Below are 22,423 nucleotides of genomic sequence, written 5' to 3'. Positions count from 1 at the left end.
ATAATCCATACACTTTACGATATCTTTGAATAACATTCCCTGGTAATCGGCTCTGTATCTATTAAAATTTAAATTTAGATTTCGATCAAGATGAAGAAGTACAATTAAATGTATTATGTATGTATATCCTTCCTACTATTTAGTTTAACCTGACCAATTAATTAAAGCATGCAAACTAAAAAGAAGTCAAATTACTCCTAGCAATACTAGAAGAAGTAGAAAGGGATCAAAATATATAATTAAAGAAATTGTATTCCAGAACTACAATATTCTGCAAAAACTATTGAAGCAAAATTTAGTTTGAATAGTTAAATCATAACTTCTCTGTTTTCTTAAGGCTCAATAATTATTAGGTCATACATGCTATTAAATTAGAGCTAGTGATGAAGGTTTTCCTATCGCTCATCTCCAACCTCTATCTTCCAGCTCTTCATGATGTTTTATATCCAATATTCTTTTAGATTATTACAGTAAAGCCTACTAACATCCCAATAATTCAAAACCACATTCTTCAACAATCCCAATCGCTTTCGAATAATTAAGCTCCAAATTCACAAAAGAGAGAAAATAAAAAGGAAAAGGTATAGAACAGAACGGAAGGAATAATTACTCTTTTCCTAGCAAAATATACTCTTTGAACTAGCGAACATTTTTTTGTTAAATTATGTAAACCTCATGAGCTCATGTGATATATATTTTCATAATAATAAAATTAATAGCCCTTAAATTCTTAGGGAATTAAGTAATTAATGATAAATTATATCTAAACGTTGCAGCTGGAATTAAAGACCAAGCCAAAAAACTATGTTTGTAACAAGTAACAAATGGTTGGTGGCTCAAGCAAAAGCAATGGATTTTCAAGTCATCAAAAGCAAAAGCAATGGAATCAATGAAACGTATGGGATTCCACATCGCACAAAGCAAATGGAAAAGCAAAGTAGTGCATATCATTTCCTTGTCTTGCTATTATGCTCCACCTCTTTTGAATAACAAAGCTTCAAATTTACAAAAGAGAAACGTTAATAAAAAGAAAGGAATAATTACGTACTCTTTGATCCTAGCAAAATTAATGTACTCTTTGAACTAATAAAGAACATTATTTGTATAAATTATAACAACCTGATCATCTAATTTAATATATAATTTCATATATAATAATCAAAATAATATCTCTAGAAAATAATATCATAACATTACTGACTAAAAAACCCAGGCAAGAAAACTATGTTTGTAGATAGTACGTAACAAACGACTAGTCCCTCGATCAAGCAATGAATTTTCATATCATCAAAAATGAAACAAAGAATAAAACATATGGGTGTCCACATTAAGTGTAATTATGCTCCACTTCTCACAACCAGTTATAACCAATTAATTAAGCAAGCTTCAAATTTACAACATAGAAAAGGAAATCAAAAGATAAAGGTACAACGACAGAAAGAAATTAAAGGAATAAGTAATCTTTGATCCTAGCAAAAATATACCCTCCAGCTCTAGAACCACATTCTCCAACTATCTCCATTTCAATCCCTCTTCCTCTTGAGCACTATACCTGCAGCTAGCTCCCATTCTAAACAAAGATGGCTATGATACTTGATGCCTTCCTGTCAAAGTTCAGCGAACTTCTCATGCAAATGGTGCAGGATGAGGTCGGCATGCTACTAGGCATCCCTGGCCAGATTGAGAAACTTGGCGAGACCGTTCGTGATATCCAACGTGTCCTTCCCGATGCTGAGAGGAAGCAAAGCAAGAGCAGTGCCATTCAACGGTGGCTCATGCAGCTCAAGGATGTCATGTATGATGCTGATGACATTATCGACCTATGTCAGATCAAGGCAAAGGACCGCCTTGCTGGCTCTAGTTCCCATTCCTCATCAAATGCTCATTGTGGCTACCCTTTGCTGTCTTGCTTCCGTAACCCGGTCTTTGCTCATGGGATTGGCTCCAGAATTAAGGATATCAATTCCAGGCTAGAGGGGATTGCCAAGAGAAAGTCTAATCTGGGTTTGAATGAATCACAAATCTCTTATGGGCCTTCCAAACCAGTTCCCCGAGTGGACTCTGTCATCACCCACAAGACTGATCCCTTGATTGTGCTAGATGATATTGTGGGAGAAAAGATTGAAGAAGATACAAACCTAATAGTGAACTGGCTGACGGAGGAAGAGAAGAGTGCGAGAAAAACCATTCATGTTGTAGCAATTGTGGGGATGGGTGGAATTGGGAAGACCACTCTAGCGAAAAAGATCTTCAATGATCCGAAAATTGGGGAGGAATTCCAGTTAAAAATTTGGGTGTGTATCTCAAAGGAGGTGAATGGAATAGAATTGTTGAGATGTGTGATCCGGGAGGTAGGAGGTGACCACGGTGCTGCCCAGGAAAGATCAGAGCTGGTGCCTTTACTCGAGAGGCTTGTCCGGGGAAAACAGTTCCTACTTGTTATGGATGATGTTTGGGAAGAGAGCCAAGTGGTGTGGGACGGTCTGTTACGTGCTCCCATGAGTGGGGGAGGTCACGGGAGTAGGTTACTTATTACCACTCAAGATGAAAGAGTTGCAAATCAAATGAGAGCAATAAAATCACATCGGGTAGATAAGTTATCTCTTGAAGATGGCTGGTCCCTGTTAACAAAACAGGTAATTGAAGTTTATAACTTTGTTTAGCCTTAGCCTTGCTACTTTTGCCTTAGAAGCTTAGCATTGTCTAATTGGTTGTGATTTAAGCCGATTTTTTTTTTAAGATCCAACATTAAATATAAATTTATACAAATGTTCATGAATACTGAACAATTTTAAAAATGCCCAGACCAGCCAAATTGGCCGATTCTAATTTTTATTCCAACCGACCATTTTTTGGCCGGTCGGGATTTCTTTTTTAGAACATATTATGATTTATTTATTTTATTTATTGAAATATTATAAATATTTTATATATTTCTTTGAAGATAGATGAAAATGTCGGTGATTTAAGTATTGGGTTTCTTACACAAACAATTTTGCAGTCGTATAATAATTCCAAACTTATTTAATCCTATCTAAACAAAACCGAATTTTGTATAAGATTTTACAATCCACCACAATGACACCTGGTAGCACTTGATAAGCAAAATGGAATTTTGTATAAAGCAATAATAGATATAATGCCTATGATTATTTTCATAATTAATGGAACCACTTTAAATTAATATCTCTGTTCGCCAATAGGCAATTTCTAACAATTAATATGTGGTCCATTGATGGGGTGCACTTGGTAGCACTTGATAAGCAAAATAATCACAGACACTATATCTATTATTGCTTGATTGTAAATTCCATTTTGCTTATCAAGATGCTCCACAGTTGGTTGCACTGCTTAATTTCCAATTAATTGAGCACAAAAACGAAATCGGCTAATATTTTGGTTGCACTACTGCTATCTATCCTAATTTATTCTCTCTTTTCTTTGAAAATGAGGTTTTGTTATCTCTTAATTAATGTGTTATGGTTTTTGCTCAATCTCAATATTTTATCACAACCCTAGGATTTATAATTCTTTTACAATCATATATATTAACATATAAATTTTCTAAAACACTTGACATGTATCTAAAATAAAAATGAAAGCATTGACGTTCCTAACTTTTTCATTTATTTGACAGGTAGTTCAAGATGAGGAAAAGAGTGAAATTCAAGAACTTAAGGATATTGGGTTGCAACTAGTTGAAAAGTGTGATGGTTTGCCTCTTGCTATCAAAATCATAGGTGGTGTGCTTTGCACGAAGCGGAAAACCAAGGTCGAATGGCAAGCAGTTCTAAAAAACAACATGTGGTCCATATATTGATGGGGTGCAAAATATCCACCATGTGATCCATATAAATGAAATGGGCATATCATTTGCTCAGCAAGGGTGTCGATGTTGTGGGGTCAAATACACAACTGCAAAATTTGTTTGCACGGTTGTGGTGATTAAAGGGAGTAATTAATACCTAAGTTAAAAAAAAAATTTTGGAAGGCATTATGTGATGCATTGCCAGTATCTCATACTCTTGGTTGCATAAATAATTAGGGATTTTAACTCGGCTTGCCCGATCTGTGGGGATAAGATTGAATTCGTTACAGGGACATTTTAGTGCAATTTTTATAAAACTATGGGAGGACCTAGATGAATATAATTTGTGTCTCTTATCTTATATTGAATGGTCATTATGGAAGGCGAGATGCTCCTATTTTTATGCTGGCAAGAAGTTCAACCCTACTGGTATACTTGCAATGGCTTTGACACAGATTGCGATTGCTGAAAAATGCAAACTGCTCCAATCTCCTATTTGCCATATAGCACATAAGATAGCATGCTGGTACAGTACCAGACCCGCTATGCAGAGGCATTTTCACCCTTCCAAATGGAATTAAGCTTTAGCCATGTTATGTGCTATAGAGGCTGCTCAAACAAGGGGCATATATATCAGAATTAATATTGTTGTGTAATCTTCTAAATGGGAAAACAGCTTCAATTAGTGTGGAATGGCAATCCCCCAATGAGGTGTTGTAGGATTGGCTAAATTATATTGGCCAACTTGGTAGAATGTTACAAATAAATTATATATGGATTTACTCTTCTCTTATTTGCAATGTTGTAACAGACGATGTAAAACGTAGTTTATTGTTTAATGAAATAGCCTTACTGGAATATTGCCAAAAAAAAAAAAATAGTTCTCTGAACTAGCCGTTATTGTAAATTGGAACATGAGCTCTCCTGAACCTGATTAGTTTGAATTCACCGATCGAAAATTTAATGACGAAATCTGAAGAATATAAAAGATGCAGAAGTGTATGCAAATATGCATGTCTATTTTTCTTTATGCTTGTGATTAGGGTGGTAATTAATGGCATATATATGTCGATCTTATGGTTCGATTTATGCAATTATTAAAAAAAAATAACAATGTTGTTTAATGAGTTGCAAATGTGTTTGAAGCTGTAATATTTTATTTGGAATTGAAATCATTTTTTTGTGATTTGATATTGTGATTGAAACAAATGGTTTAAGAAATTGGTAAAGCCCAAAGGCCCAAAAGCACAGGAGACTTGAGAGATTGGTAAAGCCCAAAGGCCCAAAATGGCCCAAAATCATTTATTTGGCAACTCTGCCGAGTTTTTTAAAAATACCCAAATTTATTAATATTTTATTATAAATAACCAGAAGTTTGGCAAAATTATATTTTTGCCCAAACCGTACGATTTCCTTACGGTTTGAATTTTTTTTTTTTTAGCCCAACTTTGCACCTCTGGTTAACATATCAAAATACCTTTAAAAATCATGAAAATTTACCGACATGTATTGTTGACTTCATAGAATAAGACTGTGTAGTTTCATACAAAATTTCAAAACAAATCGTGAGATATCGGCTCTCAAAAATTGCCCGAACTGCTGAAAGAGTGTTTCTGAGCCCAACTTTGCACCTCTGGTTAACATATCAAAACACCTTCAAAAATCATAAAAATTTACCGACATGCATTGTTGACTTCATAAAATAAGACTGTGAAGTTTCATACAAAATCTCAAAACAGATCGTGAGATATCGGCTCTCAAAAATTGCCCGAACTGCTGAAAGAGTGTTTCTGAGCCCAACTTTGCACCTCTGGTTAACATATCAAAACACCTTCAAAAATCATAAAAATTTACCGACATGCATTGTTGACTTCATAAAATAAGACTGTGAAGTTTCATACAAAATCTCAAAACAGATCGTGAGATATCGGCTCTCAAAAATTGCCTGAACTGCTGAAAGAATGTTTCTGAGCCCAACTTTGCACCTCTGGTTAACATATCAAAACACTTTCAAAAATTATGAAAATTTACCGATATGCATTGTTGAGTTCATAGAATAAGACTGTGATGTTTCATACAAAATTTCAAAACAAATCGTGAAATATCGGCTCTCACAATTTATTTTGAAATTTTGTATAAAACTTCACAGTCTTATTCTATGAAGTCAACAATGCATGTTGGTAAATTTTCATGATTTTTGAAGGTGTTTTGATATGTTAACCAGAGGTGCAAAGTTGGGCTCAGAAACACTCTTTCAGCAGTTCGGGTAATTTTTGAGAGCCGATATCTCACGATCTGTTTTGAGATTTTGTATGAAACTTCACAGTCTTATTCTATGAAGTCAACAATGCATGTCGGTAAATTTTTATGATTTTTTGAAGGTGTTTTGATATGTTAACCAGAGGTGCAAATTTGGGCTCAGAAACACTCTTTCAGCAGTTCGGGCAATTTTTGAGAGCCGATATCTCACGATCTGTTTTGAGATTTTGTATGAAATTTGGCAGTCTTATTCTATGAAGTCAACAATGCATGTCGGTAAATTTTCATGATTTTTGAAGATATTTTGATATATTAACCAGAGGTGCAAAGTAGGGCTAAAAAAAGAAAAAATTCAAACCGTAAGGAAATCTTACGGTTTGAATTTTTAAGTCAAACAGTAAAATTTCCTTACAGTTTGGGCAAAAATATAATTTTGCCAAACTTCTGGTTATTTATAATAAAATATTAATAAATTTGGGTATTTTTAAAAAACTCGGGCAACTCTGTGTTCCTCTCCTCTACTCCCACCTCACCTCCTCACTTTCATTTTTAGTCAGTTTCCCACGCCTCTTCTTCTCAAGTCGTTAATTATTTAGTCAGACGCAAGTGTTTGTTGAAATGCCCCACGGAGATATGCTTCGCACGTGCTGCCTAAACCACTTCTCCACCTCTTCTCTCAAATGCAAGCAGACCAACTACCTAGTCTCTCTCTAACCATGGTAACTGCCCTTCATGCTCTCTTGTGTAGGTAATTTGCATTTACTCCATAAATTAATTAGGCCTTTTGATAGATCGGGGTGGAGAACTCTTTTGTTCCCTCAATTTAAGATCTTCTGTACTTGGTACTACATTTGTGAACATGAGTTTACCATTTGGTAATCCCTGACCGTGCACACAAGTTACTTGATGAAATGTCCCAAAGAGACATTCCGTATGGAATGTAATTTTGATTCATTCAAGGGGAAAATGTCCCTTGCTGTTTCTATCAAAGTGAGAAACAAGGCATAAATTGAGTATCATTTAGGACCATAAAAATGTTGTAATTATGCATCACTGTCTATTACTTTTGAACAAGTTGGTTAAAGCCAAAGTTAGGAAAAATAAGAAGAAGAAGACCATGGGAAAGGAAATGGGGCTTTAGGTTATGATTTATGAACCAACAACCAATTTACTTATGTTGAATGCAAAAGATAAGAGAATGAGAGCACACAAAGAGTGCCATTCTGTTTATTAAAATAGTTACTAGTTTTATGATATTATTGGGGTTCTCAATTTTTTTAGGATTGTACTGCGCAGTTCAAAGGTTGCAAGCATAGGGGTGAAATTACATCTTAAATAAACATGTCAGACCTATTAATTTGGAATTAGGTATATCTATTTAGCTGAATTATTATTAGTTTCTCACTGCTGGTTATTCGAGCTCCAATCTGGTTCACACGTTGCTGATCAAGTCTTGCCTTTTCAATTGAGATGGTTTAATTAACTTTCTTGGAAGTAATTTATTTGTTGGGGGCATAAATTAGGCTGGTGTTATGATGTTTAACCGTAATTGTTGAGAGGCATCGGATCTGATATAATTCCTAGAGGCATCACTTTTTTAGTATGGTACTAGGAGTTATTTCTTTGAGCCTCAACAAAGCACCAATTTGTCTCGTGAAGAAAAAGCAAACAAAAACAGTCCTTCACTACTAAAATCTGATTCTTAAAGACAAATTTGTTTGATACAGACTTTGAGTTCCTATTTAGCCTTTTGCTATTTTCAGTATGATTTATTGTTTTATAGCTTTTAGTCATTGCTTGCTTCTTGATTCTTTAGATCACTTTGCTTGTTGACCAAATCCCTAGAAAGGAAAAATGACCAAAAAGCCCTTCAGGAAGTGTCTAACTTGATGCAGTATCTAAACCACTCCTAACGCAAAAGGGCATAACATAACAGTACTTTGTGTGGTAACTATTGTACTGACCTAAATTACAACTCTAATCAGAACTGCTTTATCCAATAGTTATTTTTTTAATAATTGCATAAATTGATAAATGGATTAGAACGCAAATTGATAACATAACAGTACTTTATGCAAAAGGACATAAATTGATAAATTGAGATATGTCGACCTAAATTACAACTATGTTGTTTAGGGTAATCCATTTATGCAAAAGGACATAAATTGATAAATTGATATATGTCGACCTAAATTACAACGCAAAAGGGCATAACATAAGTACTTTATGCAAAATCAATTAACCATTCTTTCATTTTTTTTTCAGGTAATCCATTGATAAATTATATCACACCTTCAGTAAGGTCCTTGCAGGTGACCTCTCTGGATTTCTGTCCACCCAAGTTAAACAAACAGGTGTATCTGCTCCATATTCTAGAAGCAGTGTTGAAGCTGCCCCCAATCTTACAGTTGTATCTGTCCATTGTAACCATTTCATACCATGGCCATGGGGACCCGCCAGCTGGAATTACTTGTAAAAGAACGTTATCGGTCGGGCACTCTTACTATTAAAGATGCTCTTCAATTTTTTGATCACTTGCTGGCCGCTAAGAACCCGGCACCATCCATCTATTCCTTTACTCAACTCTTTACCGCCTTAACTTGTATGAAGAACTCAAACAACCATTATGCAACTGTCTTTTCACTTTTTAACCGCTGGACCCAATCAAGAGGGGTCTCACCGTCACCCAATGTTTGCACCTATAGTGTCTTGATCAGCTACTGTATCCGAATTAATCAGCCCAGACTAGGCTTGGTTTTCTTGGGGCAGTTTATTAAGGGCGGGCAGAGAGCTGAACCTAACATCTTCAATCCACTACTTAAGGGCCTTTGTTCTAAGAATAGGATTAGTGAAGCCATAGCCATAGTGTTGAACAAAATGCCTAAGCTGGGCTGCACACCTGACGTGATCTCCTACAACACTGTTCTTGATGGCCTTTGTAAAGAAGGTGAACTGAGTAAAGCATTTAGTTTGTTTGACCGAATGCTCTCAAAGGGTATTACACAAGATGTATTTACGTACAGCTCACTGATTGATGGTCTTTGTAAACAAGGTGCAATTAGTAAAGCTTTTAGTTTGTTTGACCGAATGCTCTCAAAGGGTATTACACCAGATGTATTTACGTACAGCTCACTGATTGATGGTCTTTGTAAAGAAGGGGCAATTAGTAAAGCATTTAGTTTGTTTGAGCGAATGCTTTCGCAGGGTATTGCGCCTGATGTAATCACATACAGCTCACTGATTAATGGCCTGTGCAAGGAAGGAGATACTGAGAAGGCAGAGGAATTGTTGTCCTACATGGTTTTTAAAGGACTTAAACCTAATGTTGTGACCTATAATACTGTCGTGGATGGGTTGTGCAAGAAAGGGCAATTGGGCAAGGCAGTGGAAATGCTCCAGTCCATGGTTTCTAAAGGATATGATCCCACTGTTGTGACTTATAATACCATCATAGATGCAATTTGCAAGGAGGGGGAAACTGAAAACGCAGAAGAGTTGCTATGTAATATGATTTCTAGAGGTACAAATCCTAATGTTCGTACCTATAATACTCTTATAGATGGGTTCTGCAAGGTTAACAAATTAGAAAAGGCAAAGGAGTTGCTGAATGTGATGGTTTCAAAGGGAATATCGCCTAACACCGTGACATGCAATATAATTGTGGATGCACTTTGTAAGAAGGGGGAACCTGATAGGGCAGAGAAACTATTGTGTGATATGCTTGATCAAGGTGTCAGACCTAATCTTATCACATATAGTAGTGTTATAAATGGATATTCTAATCTAGGCTGCTGGAAAGAGACTATTAGAGTTTTGAAGGATATGATTGATCACGGCATTTTGCCCAATGAGGTTACATTCAGATCAATGATGGATTCTTTGTGTAAACAAGGCCAAAGTAAGGAAGCTGAAAAGTTGCTTGATTTAATGGTAAGGGGAGGTATAAAACCAGGTGTTGTATCATATCGATTTTTACTTCTCGGCTATGTAAATGATGGCAATATTGATGATGTGATGAATATCCTAGATAGAATGCATCTCAATCATATAGCGCCAGATCTCTCTACTTACACTTCCTTGCTCAAAGCATATGCTAAGAAGAGAAAAGTAGACGCAGCTATGAGTGTGTTGAACAGAATGAAGAAAGAAAGGGTGAAACCCGATTTGGCTGCCTCTGCACCAGTATTAGAACTACTTTTGAAAATGGGACGCAATGATGTTGCAAGAGATCTCATGGAGCAGACAAGTGGCAAGACAAATGATTGATGTGTCAAATTGGGTCGAAGATGGCTTCTTGGAATGTAGATAATCAATTAATTTACTTATGATTGATCGAGGCTTTTTGCCAAATGAGGTTACTTATGGATCAATGATGGATTCTTTGTGCAAACAAGGACAAAGCAAGGAAGCTGAAAAGTTGCTCGACTTAATGGTAAGGGGAGGTATAAAACCAGGTGTTGTATCATATAGAATTTTACTTATTGGCTATGCAAATTATGGCACTATCGATGATGTGATGAAAATCTTAGACCGAATGCAACTTAATCACGTAGCACCAGATCTCTCGACTTACACTTCCTTGTTGAAAGCACTTTCTAAGAAGAGAAAAGTGGACCAAGCTATGTGTGTGTTGCACAGAATGAAGCAAGATGGGGTGAAACCTGATTTAGCTGCCTCTGCACCAATATTAGAACTGCTTTTGAAAATGGGGCGAGATGAAGATGCAAGGGATCTGATGGAGCTGACAAGTGGCAAGACAAATGATTGATGTGCCAAATTGGGTCGAAGATGGCTTCTTGGAATGTAGATAATCAATTAATTTACTCTGACAGCTCCTTGTGCTATTAACTTTAAAAGTTATTGTACTGCTTTGCTGATTATTTTTGTTATAATTTGTAATGTTATTTGGTTATTCTGCATTTAGTTTTATTTTTCTTTGTGATTTTATTGTTTTTTTCACTTGTAGTTGTGCTGCATCCAACTTGACTCTGCTAATAGCCCTTGGCTTAGGGCCTATAAAGTAAACTGGGAGACTCATGAAATGGGGAAATGATTGTTCACAATATTGAAATATCATTCGAAACAATTTTTGTCCTTTATACTTTGCCTCTGCCTTGGGACTTACAATGAAGTACTGTACTTATTGTTCAATTGACACCATATTTCCAAATAGCAATCATGGTTTTATGAAAAGAGAGGGGTTTGGTAATATGGGTATAAACTGCTCTTGTGAAAAAACTAGACATATCTTTGCAATTCATGGTACACTGATTTAAAATTCCAGTTAAATTTGGCGTGATTGATTTTATTAGACGGTGGATGTAAAAGGAGGCAGGCAGGCAGTCCTATTCTTCGAACTAATATCAATTAAGCTTTTTTGCGCAGCGACAGTACAGGAAGCACAAGCAATAACTGTGATCCTGGCACTGTTTTCTGAAGCATCAGGACAAAGGGGTGGGGCTGGAGAAAAGCACCATATGGTTTGGTAGGGCTACTAGTCAGCTTGATGTGGAAGCTGTCTCTCAGGAATTGAGGGTCCCACCAAACGATCATCCTAGTGGAGAAGAGCAGCAAAGATTAACAGTCAAGAGACCTGGTCCACTGAAGACAATGGATCATGGGGCCTTCCCGGTATGAACTGCGTGCATAGAGGAACAAGAAGATTATCAACACCACATCTTTGGATGCCAATTTGCAAGAACCTGCTGGTATGGTGAAGCTATGGCATACTAAGGTCAGATGCACTAATTTCTGGAGGGCTTTTTCTGAGAGGTTCAAGGAAAACAAATCCTTCATTTCCAGATAGGTACGGAGATTAGTGCATATTTCTTTCTCTTTGAGAATGATTGGTTCAGGTTGTACGGTGTTTGCTAGTAAGGAATCAGTCGGTGGACCAGTCCTGGTACGAAGAAAAAAAAAGGGAAAATTACGATTTGAACCCTCCAACTGTCTTTAATTCATAAACAAAAAGGACAGGCACACGGAATTTCAAGACCTTTCAGATGTGAAGGCTCCAACAGAATAGATGTTTAGCTTTATTTCAATTGGTTTTTGTTTCTGTCACAATTTACTTTTTTTATTCTTATGCTACTTATTACATCGTAGGTTTAAATTAGATTGCCGTAATATTTTGACAATTTCCATTAATAAATTACACCTACAAATTTTTTTCACAAAAAAAAGAAAAAAAAAACTAGTTACTACATAAAGCAAAACATCAATAGTACAAGTGAAAGTGTATAGCATCATTGCAAGATACAAATATATTTATGTCATAAATCATAGTTGGCCACAAGTCATCTCTAATTTATTGCAATTTTCAATTGCACTATTAATTATATTTTGTTTAAGATAATACACATTTCAATACCCTAAACAAATGGGAAGCTAGAAATACAGCTATTTTGTGATAAAGAATATGAAGTTCATTATCATAAATTATTTTAGATATTTTTCAAAGATTTGCCAATTAATTACCTATTTTGATCTATCATGCATGTTTTCAGATTCATTAGTTATATATATGTATATGTTGTTAATATGTTCGGGGTTTGTTCATACAGAGCAAATTAAGCACTAGACCGTACAAGATACAATTAATTTCTGGAGGGCTTTTTCTGAGATGTTTGAGGTCTGGAAGAGGTTCAAGGAAAACAAATCCTTCATTTCCAGATAGGTACGGAGATGCCATAATTTGGCAAGGGAAGAATCCAAGTGTGGTCCTACATAGGATACTCATATCCAATGTTCAAAGAATGAGATTCTGGTTATGCTATAGGATACAAGGAATATTTCTACAAAATGTTTTCAGGATTAATAGTGAATTCGATGTAATCGACTACATCCTATACAATGTAGTTTGGCTTAGTGAAAGTTTCTGCCTACGGGCTTATATGCCAAAAAAAAAAAAACTTTTAGAAAAAATAATGCAACTTCTTGTTAAATCGTTTTATGGAGGTCCCAGAATTAATTTTTTTTTAAAGACATATTGTTATCAAATGATTTTTAAAATTAAAACGTTTAAACCGATTATACTGCGTTAAGTGACACCTCATCTTAAATTCTTGCAAAAATGTTTAAAAAAAAAATCTTAATTTCAATGCAAATAGTGAAAAATACAAAGAAGATACCACCAATCACAGTTAAGAACCAACTCTTTAAGTAAAATTTCTCCGTGTAGCTAGCACATCAAAGAAACAATATTGTAAGAAATATACGTTAATTCGTTAAAATGATGGAAATAGCATCATTTCGTTAATTTTCTGCTGAAACAGCAATTTAAATCCCATACTTTTTTATGAATCTGAATAGTTAAAAGGATAGATCATTATTTAGTGGTCATCTGCATGTAGCATGTTATGAAGTAAATATTGCAAAAATTGTATTTCAGCTATTATCTAAACTTTTTTTATGCACAATTATTTACTAGTACTAAAATTAGTTTCGTGAGTTTAAACTCATAATAGCTTTTCTCAAAATGAAAACAAAACGCTAAATAAAATTAAGGATTTAAATAGGTCTTTTATTAATGTGCACAAAATGATGGTGACAAAAACTCAGCATTGCAGCTAATATGTAGTTGTGGTTATTGAACTTTATTCCTTCATCTAACAGAAAGAAAAATATAAAATAAAGTAAAGTCAAAATTTGAATTAAGCTTTTGAAGTTTTGTTCAATTTAGCCCCTCAATTGTTTCACATCATTCAATCAAAGACTTGACTTTTTCTTAATGAAAATTTCCTTAATATTTTGGGCTTGATTAAACATAAGCACCCTCGATTGAGAAGACCTTCTTGTGAGAGGATCTTGTTATCCAACATGAGCCATAGGAAGATTGTAATTTTCATTGGGACTTTAATTTTCTAGAGGAACCTGTTAGGGGAGATAATACCTTTGTGATGAAGCAGCCTGTAAGCCGACGAGCATGTGAAAAGACCTGACTCGGTCCATTTCCATGTTATCCCATTCTCTCGGTCGAACGAGCAATTCATTTTCGCTTTTGCTACTTAGCATTTTATGTTTCTAATTCCACTAAATTGTGTTCGAGATCCGTCACTAGCAAAGTCTGCTAGTCGATATCCGGAATCAAGATTGCGTCAATTTGTATCAGAGCAACCTATATATCCTCTTCTTATTGTTGAATATCTCACTAAACCAAACAAAACCTGTACACATGGAGTAGAGTTTGGGACGTGCTGTCGTCATATAAGTTTTGTTACATTTAATAATATAACAATAGAATTATTGCTCTTTAATCGGATTTCTCTACTCAACATTGACTGAGGAAGTAGATTCACGAGGAAACAGTTTTGGTAAGGATTCTTGCATAATTGAGTGGCCCAGATGCATTTAATTCTCACATAAAGAGCCCCACAAAAATTGAAGGTAGAATCAAAATGTTGGTGAGAGCATGTAATTGAGAGGGGGTTGGAAATTAATATGTAGAACATCTTTGTGGAGTGCGGCATCAAAACTTTTTCGACTTAGTTAGCCGACAGAGAATGGATAAAAATTAATTTTATTTATTTATTTCTAAATTTATCTTTCGTTCTTTGTTCTTATCTTCCTTTTCTTTAAATTTTTTAATGTAGACATTGCAAACCAAACTATACCAAATTCATGTCAAATTTGACAAAATTCTATCCTTTAATGCCTTTTGCCGTAACATAGGTCTATATTGTAATCTCTTTTGCCGTAACATAGGTCTGTTTCTCAAATTTTGCTTCAAATAAAAGAGAAATTTAGATATATATATGCCCATCATAACTTCTTCAATTAGATATTTTCTCATCAAAAATTCAAAATTAGTTATTTCCCCATCTAAATAGATCTATATTATAAATATACCCATTACTCAATTAAATCAATTAATAACACTGATTAATAAAATAAAAAATAAAAAATAAAAAAGACAGTTATGCCCTTCTCTTGCCTCCGGTTTAAGCCCGTCCTCTCCTTTCTTCCCTTGGATGCAAGAAACAATATCTCTTAATTTATTTTAAATCTAGTAACGAGAATCATTACGTTGTACTAATTAAACAGAAATGGTTGCTTGCTCTGATTAATTTAAATAAAAAAAAAATCTGCAAAGGACTACCAAATATACTAGAGTAGATAAAAGTACATCAATGAATTTTTCTCTCATGATTAATTTCAATCTTATAAATGGTTTCCAGATCAAATTGTTGAATTATTAAATACCCCGAGGCCAAGATTGCTGGTGAGAGATTCTTGAGGGCTACCTCTGACAAGCATTCCTTCCCAAAATCCTGCTCCAAGAAAAGGTGAAAAAGAATTATAGTTTTGGCTCCACTGATATATATCAAGAGATGATAAATTTTTAAAACAATACTGAGGAACCATGCTGCTAAGGCTGCTGGTACTCAGTAATTAATCTGCTGTACTCGATGACCCTGTGAAAAATATTAATCACAAATAAGATTAGTGAGGCTGAACTAGTCAGCACATGCACACAGTATAAAGGACAACAGCTTAATTTGGTTTTAACGGTATGGACAACCATTTCACCATTTCAAAAGGTTCTCAGTTCTCCCAAAAGAATAATGTAATTATTGTGAATGGTGCAAGTTTTGTACGGTCCAGCATATGGAACTCATAATTCAAATGTCAGTGCAAGTTGCTTCAAAAAACCAGCTTTATATGAAAACCTATGTTATAGTAGTAGAGTAGCTACCAGACACAATTACCTAATTGTATGCCTGCCATGGCATGTACTGAATCAGCAAGTCGGATGCAGAACAAATGCAGGCACAAAGTCAATAAAATCATACAGAAAAATACAATACAAAATGCAAACTAAATAAAACATTACCAATAAAGAAAGTACAGTGAAAAAATAATAATGAAGATATCTAGAAAAACAGAAATATTGAGCAAAGAATTAGAGGTACTTCATTTGAGTAACAAACTATCCAAATTACATAAAATGATTATCCAAATTCAAATGAGCTATCTTCAACCAAACTCAGCACTTCAATCATTAGTCTTACTAATTGTCTGCTCCATTAGATTTCTTGCATCATCATCGCGTCCCATTTTCAAAAGCTGTTCTAATACTGGTGCAGAGGCAGCCAAATCAGGTTTCACCCCTTCTTTCTTCATTCTGCTCAGCACACTCGTAGCTGCGTCTACTTTTCTCTTCTTAGCATATGCTTTGAGCAAGGATGTGTAAGTAGAGAGATCTGGCGCTATATGATTGAGATGCATTCTATCTAGGATATTCATCACATCACCAACATTGCCATCATTTACATAGCCGAGAAGTAAAAATCGATATAATACAACACCTGGTCTTATACCTCCTTTAACCATTAAGTCAAGCAACTTTTCAGCTTCCTTGCTTTGTCCTTGTTTGCACAAAGAATCCATTATTGATCCGTAAGTAACCTCATTCGGCAAAAAGCCTCGATCGATCATATCCTTGAAAACTCTAATCGACTCTTTCCAACAGCCCACCTTAGAATATCCATTAATAACACTAGTATATGTGATAAGATTAGGTGTGACACCTTCATCAAGCATATCAGACAATAGTTTCTCTGCCCTGGCAGGTTCCCCCTTCTTACAAAGTGCATCCACAATTATAGTGCAAGTCACAGTGTCAGGCAATAATCCCTTTGAAACCATCTCATTCAGCAACTTCTTTGCCTTTTCCAATTTGTCCAACTTGCAGAACCCATCTATAAGAGTACTATAGGTATGAACATCAGGATTTGTACCTCTAGAAATCATATTACATAGCAACTCTTCTGCGTTTTCAGTTTCCCCCTCTTTGCAAAGTGCATCTATGATGGTAGTATAAGTCACAACATCGGGATTATGTCCTTTAGAAACCATGGACTGGAGCATTTCCATTGCCTTGCCCAATTGCCCTTTCTTGCACAAACCATCCACGAGAGTATTATAGGTCACAACATTAGGTTTAATTCTTTGAGAAACCATGTAGGACAGCAGTTCCTCAGCCTTCTCAGTATCTCCTTCCTTGCACAGGCCATTAATCAGTGTGTTGTATGTGACTACATCTGGCGCAATACCCTCTGAGAGCATTCGCTCAAACAAACTAAGTGTTTTACTAATTGCGCCTTCTTTACAAAGGCCGTCAATCAGTGAGTTGTACGTGAATACATCTGGGGCAATACCCTTTGAGAGCATTCGGTCAAACAAACTAAATGCTTTACTCACTTCACCTTCTTTACAAAGACCATCAATAACAGTGTTGTAGGAGATCACGTTAGGTGCGCAACCCAGCTTTGGCATTTTGTAGAGCAACATGGCTACGGCCTCACTGCTCTTATTCTCATAACAGAGACCCTTGAGTAGCGAAGCGAAGATAAAAGCATCAGCTCTCTGGCCCTCTCTAATGAGCCGTCCTAAGAAAACCAAGCCTAGTCTCGGCTGATTAATTAGAATACAGTAGCTGATCAAGACACTATATGTGCAAACATTGGGAGACGGTGAGACCCCTCTTGATTGGGTCCAGCGGTTAAAAAGTGAAAAGACAGTTGCATAATGGTTGTTTGAGTCCTTCATACGAGTTAAGGCTGTAAAGAGTTGGGTAAAGGAATAGATGGACGGTGCCGGGTTCTTAGCAGCCAGCAAGAGATCAAAAAAGTGAAGAGCATCTTTAATAGTAAGAGTGCCCGACCGATAACGTTCTTTTACAAGTAATTCCAGCTGGCGAGTCCCCATGGCCATGGGATGAAATGTTTACAATGGACAAGTAAACCTCTAAGATTAGGGGCAACTTCAACACTGCTTCTAGAATATGTATAGATACACCTGTTTGTTTAACTTGGGTGGACAGAAATGTAGAGAGGTCAGCTGCAAGGGCCTTACCTACAAAACAAAAAATGAAAGAATGGTGAATATATTTGGCATAAAATGCTAAAGTATTGCAGGTCAGTACAATAGGTACCCCACTAAGTACTGTTAGGTTATGCCCTTTTGCGTTAGGAGGTGTTATAAAGGGCAGGAAAGTTCAAGTCGTACTCTACCAGAAGGGCTTTTTGGCCATTATTCTTGCTGGGATTTGGTGAATAAGCAAAGTGTTCTAAAGATTAAAGAAACAACAAATGACTAAAAGCTTGAAAACAATAAATTATTTTTTTCTAATCAGTTAATTCTCTTATACAAATTAATAAGCCTGTAGCCTCTACTATGCAAATTGACATTTGTAGCAGCTTCGCAATGAATTGTTAGACTGCAGTTGTTTCCTTTTCAGTGGCAAGTTGCAGGCTTCTGGTAATACCATTACTAAATTGGTCAGAAATTATCAGACCATACTAAGAAATAAATTGAATTCCTTGACACTTTTAAGAGCTGATTTGATAATGATTTATGCTCAGTTATAGGGTTCCAGTCAAAACCCAAAATAAGAGAAAAAAAATGACTTGTACCAGTATGAAGATAATCGATCAAAGGAAGTTCTTGATCTAACGCCTCTCCCTCAGCCCGGCGACTGCAACATTTAACATTTAATTTAGTTTTGCTTTTGCTTTTGCTTTTCGCGATAGAGGAGAGACGGCACACGGGAGAGTTGAGAGTTGAGAGTTGAGTCGAGAGAGGTGGCGAAGAGGGAGGGAGGGAGTTAGGGTGAGTAGAATAGAGAGAGGCGGCGAAGAGGGAGTAGAGACTGTAGAGTTGGAGCGGGAGGTGTGTGTGAGAGCAAGAGAGGGATGACACTATGACAGAGATCAATCCGTCTGGGTCAGGAGTCAGGGCTAAACAAACGGATTTCTCAATAGAGAAGAAGATAAAACGGGCCGTCTCAAATCCTCAAAATTCAGCCCGTTTAAGAAAATAAAAATTCTGAAACTTGAGTATTACAAATATAATACTTGTACGCATCTCACCGTAATCCTTATAACATGCAAGTTAATGCGAAATTCCATCACTTTTTATTGCCTAATAATTAATTGTAAAATCAATTGTAGTTAATTAAAATTGTGAGATTGCCATTTACCAATAAGATAATCAGAATATCAAATCAAAAGTGTATTAATTCAATGCTGCTCTGACCACTATACATCTCAAATTACACCATTTTTTCCTTATAAGTTAAATACTTGATTTTTTTTACCTTAATTGTTTGATTTTGTTATTTGATATATTAATTTAACGTCATAATCTGCATGGTGTTCTCAAACACAATGTGAAATGGGTAATGTAGAAATATTACTCTGTCCAAGTGTTTTTATATGTCTGAATTAGAATATAACAAACTTATTTCATTTCTAATTACCATAATAACCGGCAAAAAAAAAAAATCCAAGATAAAGAAACAAAAAATATATGTGTGCGCGCAGATTGAGCATGAAGCGTACGTAACACATTTAATTTGGTATAATTAAATGTATGCATTTATTTTTTTTATAAATATTTAAAGTTTGAAAATTTAATCTTCACCTTTTGTAATAAATGGCTAAATGTCTGCCTTTGTAAAAGTACAGTAATTTGTAGAGCTGTAAACGAACATAGAACAAAATTAAAGTGTGATGTGGTCATCAAGAGGAGTTGGTACATAAATCACTCGCAAGTACTTGAATTTCAACAATTTAGATTCGTAAATCAAAATTAATTTGATATTAGTTTCTTTGGAAATGTGCTCATCAATCTCTCCAGATGAGCACATTACACTCTAATTTTGTTCAACAAACATATATAGGCAAATAGAATTAGACAAAATTTGAACCTGGTTCATGTCCACCAAAAAACCAAGTTGAGTTAGGTTGTAGCCAAACTAATCACGAGCTACTGTAATGAGTCATGCATAGATCAAAGAATTTTACTGACTTATGTTATATAAGCCAAAGAGACATTTTTTTTTTTATAATGAGTTTTATAATAAACACAAAAAATTACAATGAAAGAGTCAATTAAATGAATAGAATAGAAACAATTAAATGAATTATTTTATTTATTTTAAAAGTGTGCTTAAGTATCTTTTTAAAGGGATTATTTTATATATACATGGAGTACACCATCATATTCACATGACCTCCAATTGAAGTCCGAAACTAGGGCAACATAATATTTTTTCTATCTACCGGACTATGGTAGCCTCTACCTTTCCAACAAGTACAAAAGAAAATAACTAATAGTTTGAATTCTAATTTATTTTGTACTTTTTATAATACAACCTCAAAAACGTTTGATTATAACTAATACACCGTTTCTATTATAAAATGTAGGCATCTGATATACTAGACATGTAGAAAAATTATTGCAAAAGGCTAATTTAATGTTGAAATTGGAAATTATTTCTTCTATATTCAAGGACACTGCAAAAATAATGAACTAATTTTGAGCAATTTAGTGTGAATTGATCTAATTTATGGTAATTGTTAATTAATTTGCAAGTTCAATATTTTTCAGCAGAAGTCAAGTGCATACAGAGAGGGAGAGTAATCTCAAAAATAATTCATGTAGCGTACAATTTGTTAATTTTATGCCACAGAAATTCAAAGCCCACTTTCGCTACCAAGCGGCATGTCTTCACCCTATCAGTCAATGACTCAATGCCAATCAAAAGTTCAAAACAATACTTTTAATCCTGACCTGCTATATGTTTGACAACAAAGTTTACATTACGGAAAGATTCTAACAAAATAGTCAAGTACAGTAATTCAAAGAAATAAATTCTACATTTTAAATTTAAACTTCAAAACTGTTAGTCTCATTTCTACTACAACTTGTAACAAAACGCTTCTCTAGTGCTTACTGAGGCATCCAGTGGCATTGATAATAGAACACATCATATTGGCCAGTTTTTTTTTTAAAAAAAAAGGCCTAAGCCCGTTTCATTGCCATGAAACATAGAGTTTTACAAAACAAACATAAAAGCAACATAAGGTTCACCAACCAAGCAACAAAAAAAACAAAACAACAAAAGCATAATAAGAACATGCAAGTAGTAGCTGAAAACAGTCATCACCACAAAATAACATAGTCTATGCCACCAGAAGAGCAATTGTGGCCAAAAGAAGCAAACTGCAGAGCCTAATTAGAGTCACTGGAAATCCATGCCACCATCTGAGCATCATAATTAATTTGAGAAAGAAATTTAGAAAAGAAGAAGGTTCGAGAGAGAGAGAGAGGGGGGGGGGGGGATGAACTGTCTGGGCGGACCTGGTGCGAGCTTGGCGGACCAAGAAGAGAACCAAGGAAAGAGGAGCGCGAGAGAGGGAGGACCTATTCCTTAACCTTCTTCTGACTTGTCGACGGAGCAGGAGGCGCACGAGAGAAATAAGGAGGTGCTGAGGGAGGAAAAAAAGCAACATAGGAGAAAGAGGCGCAACGAAGAGAAGGGATGTGAAGAAGAGGCGGCGCAGATTGGATCTAGGATAGAGAAGAGAAGAAGCGCAGCGCTCGAGTTCCAGCGAAAAAAATTAGACTCGTTCGATTTAATCTGCACGATTTTTGACTCAAATTCAACGGTGCAGAGCGAAAATGCGTGTGGTAATATGTGTGGCTATATATGTGACGGGTCCAATTTGAACTAAATGTAGACTTCTACATTTATAAAGAATGTATTTAATCAAAAGAAGGTATATTATTTGATTTGAGGGTTCAGATTCAATCCGAATTAAGATCAATCAATCTCAGCCGTTGAAATTTCAAGACAGCCAATTTAATTTAAGATGCATAATATAGAGAGATTTCTCTTGAAGTCTAATGGAAATTTAGATAGTGTTAGTTTTCTTGTTTTATAACTTTTTTACCATGACAAGATTCACACAATTACACAAAACTTAACTCTGAAAACTTAGTGATTTTTTTTTTCAAAAAAAAAAAAAATTGGATTTTTTTATGAAAATTTGAGTTTTCATGAAAAAATCTTCAAGTTCGATGGAAATTTGTGTTTTTTTGGATCATTTTGTAAATTGGAAATGGATGTAATGCATCATCTTAAAAATTAAAGATGAAATTTGTACCCGCATGATTCCACTCTATGGGTCCTTTTGTGTTTCTTTTATAATATTTTTCTTTTGAGTTCAGAGTGCGTTTGCTTTATTACACAATTTAATATTAGTAAACTTTGAACATAAAAAATAGATAATAATCAAAATATTACTTTATGACACACTACATAAATAATCAGTAGATGATTGTTAAGAAATGATCTATCATTTTAACTAGTCATGAAATATTATGCGCTTTAAATTACTATTTGAGCAAAAATTAACAAAAATAATGCTATTTTTTCTCATTGCAACTAAATAATTAAAATTTATTTCTTATAATATTGTTCCTTTTATGTGCTACACAGAGAAATATTACTTGAAGAATTCGTCCCTAACTGTGATTGGTGGTATCTTCTTGGTATCAGTGTATTGA

General features: G+C 35.0%; 2 protein-coding genes across 4 annotated transcripts; both read left to right on the top strand.

The window, feature by feature from the left end:
- The first annotated feature begins 1,511 nt into the window (after window positions 1-1,511).
- Window positions 1,512-4,601, top strand: LOC144556384 (putative disease resistance protein RGA3). 2 transcript variants are annotated; one of them, XM_078304730.1, is made up of 2 exons: window positions 1,512-2,636; window positions 3,638-4,601. In XM_078304730.1, exons 1-2 carry the CDS (start codon window positions 1,581-1,583, stop codon window positions 3,818-3,820), a joined length of 1,239 nt encoding a protein of 412 aa, XP_078160856.1. In that variant the 5' UTR covers window positions 1,512-1,580; the 3' UTR covers window positions 3,821-4,601. The 2 variants fall into 2 exon arrangements, with proteins under 2 accessions (XP_078160856.1, XP_078160857.1); XM_078304731.1 differs by lacking the exon at window positions 3,638-4,601 and adding an exon at window positions 2,949-3,113 and having other exon boundaries at window positions 1,513-2,701.
- A 2,066-nt stretch (window positions 4,602-6,667) lies between these two features.
- Window positions 6,668-11,022, top strand: LOC144556830 (uncharacterized). 2 transcript variants are annotated; one of them, XM_078305291.1, is made up of 3 exons: window positions 6,668-6,786; window positions 8,333-8,421; window positions 8,476-11,022. In XM_078305291.1, the coding sequence occupies exon 3, from the start codon at window positions 8,507-8,509 to the stop codon at window positions 10,331-10,333; it is 1,827 nt and encodes a 608-aa protein (XP_078161417.1). In that variant the 5' UTR covers window positions 6,668-6,786; window positions 8,333-8,421; window positions 8,476-8,506; the 3' UTR covers window positions 10,334-11,022. The 2 variants fall into 2 exon arrangements, with proteins under 2 accessions (XP_078161417.1, XP_078161418.1); XM_078305292.1 differs by lacking the exon at window positions 6,668-6,786 and having other exon boundaries at window positions 8,331-8,402; window positions 8,492-11,022.
- The last annotated feature ends 11,401 nt before the right edge of the window (window positions 11,023-22,423 follow it).

Source organism: Carex rostrata, chromosome 7 (assembly GCF_964058835.1).
Source record: "Carex rostrata chromosome 7, lpCarRost1.2, whole genome shotgun sequence".
Taxonomy (NCBI): Eukaryota; Viridiplantae; Streptophyta; class Magnoliopsida; order Poales; family Cyperaceae; genus Carex; species Carex rostrata.
The sequence above is the reverse complement of the archived record's forward strand: the minus strand, read 5'-3'. Positions and strand labels throughout refer to the sequence as shown.

Bases quoted from the DNA above. Each gene is read 5' to 3' on its own strand.
- LOC144556384 (XM_078304730.1), top strand. From the start codon at position 1,581: ATGGCTATGATACTTGATGCCTTCCTGTCAAAGTTCAGCGAACTTCTC. The intron at 2,637-3,637 runs GTAATTGAAGTT...TTTATTTGACAG, and splicing joins GGTCCCTGTTAACAAAACAG to GTAGTTCAAGATGAGGAAAA.
- LOC144556830 (XM_078305291.1), top strand. From the start codon at position 8,507: ATGGCCATGGGGACCCGCCAGCTGGAATTACTTGTAAAAGAACGTTAT.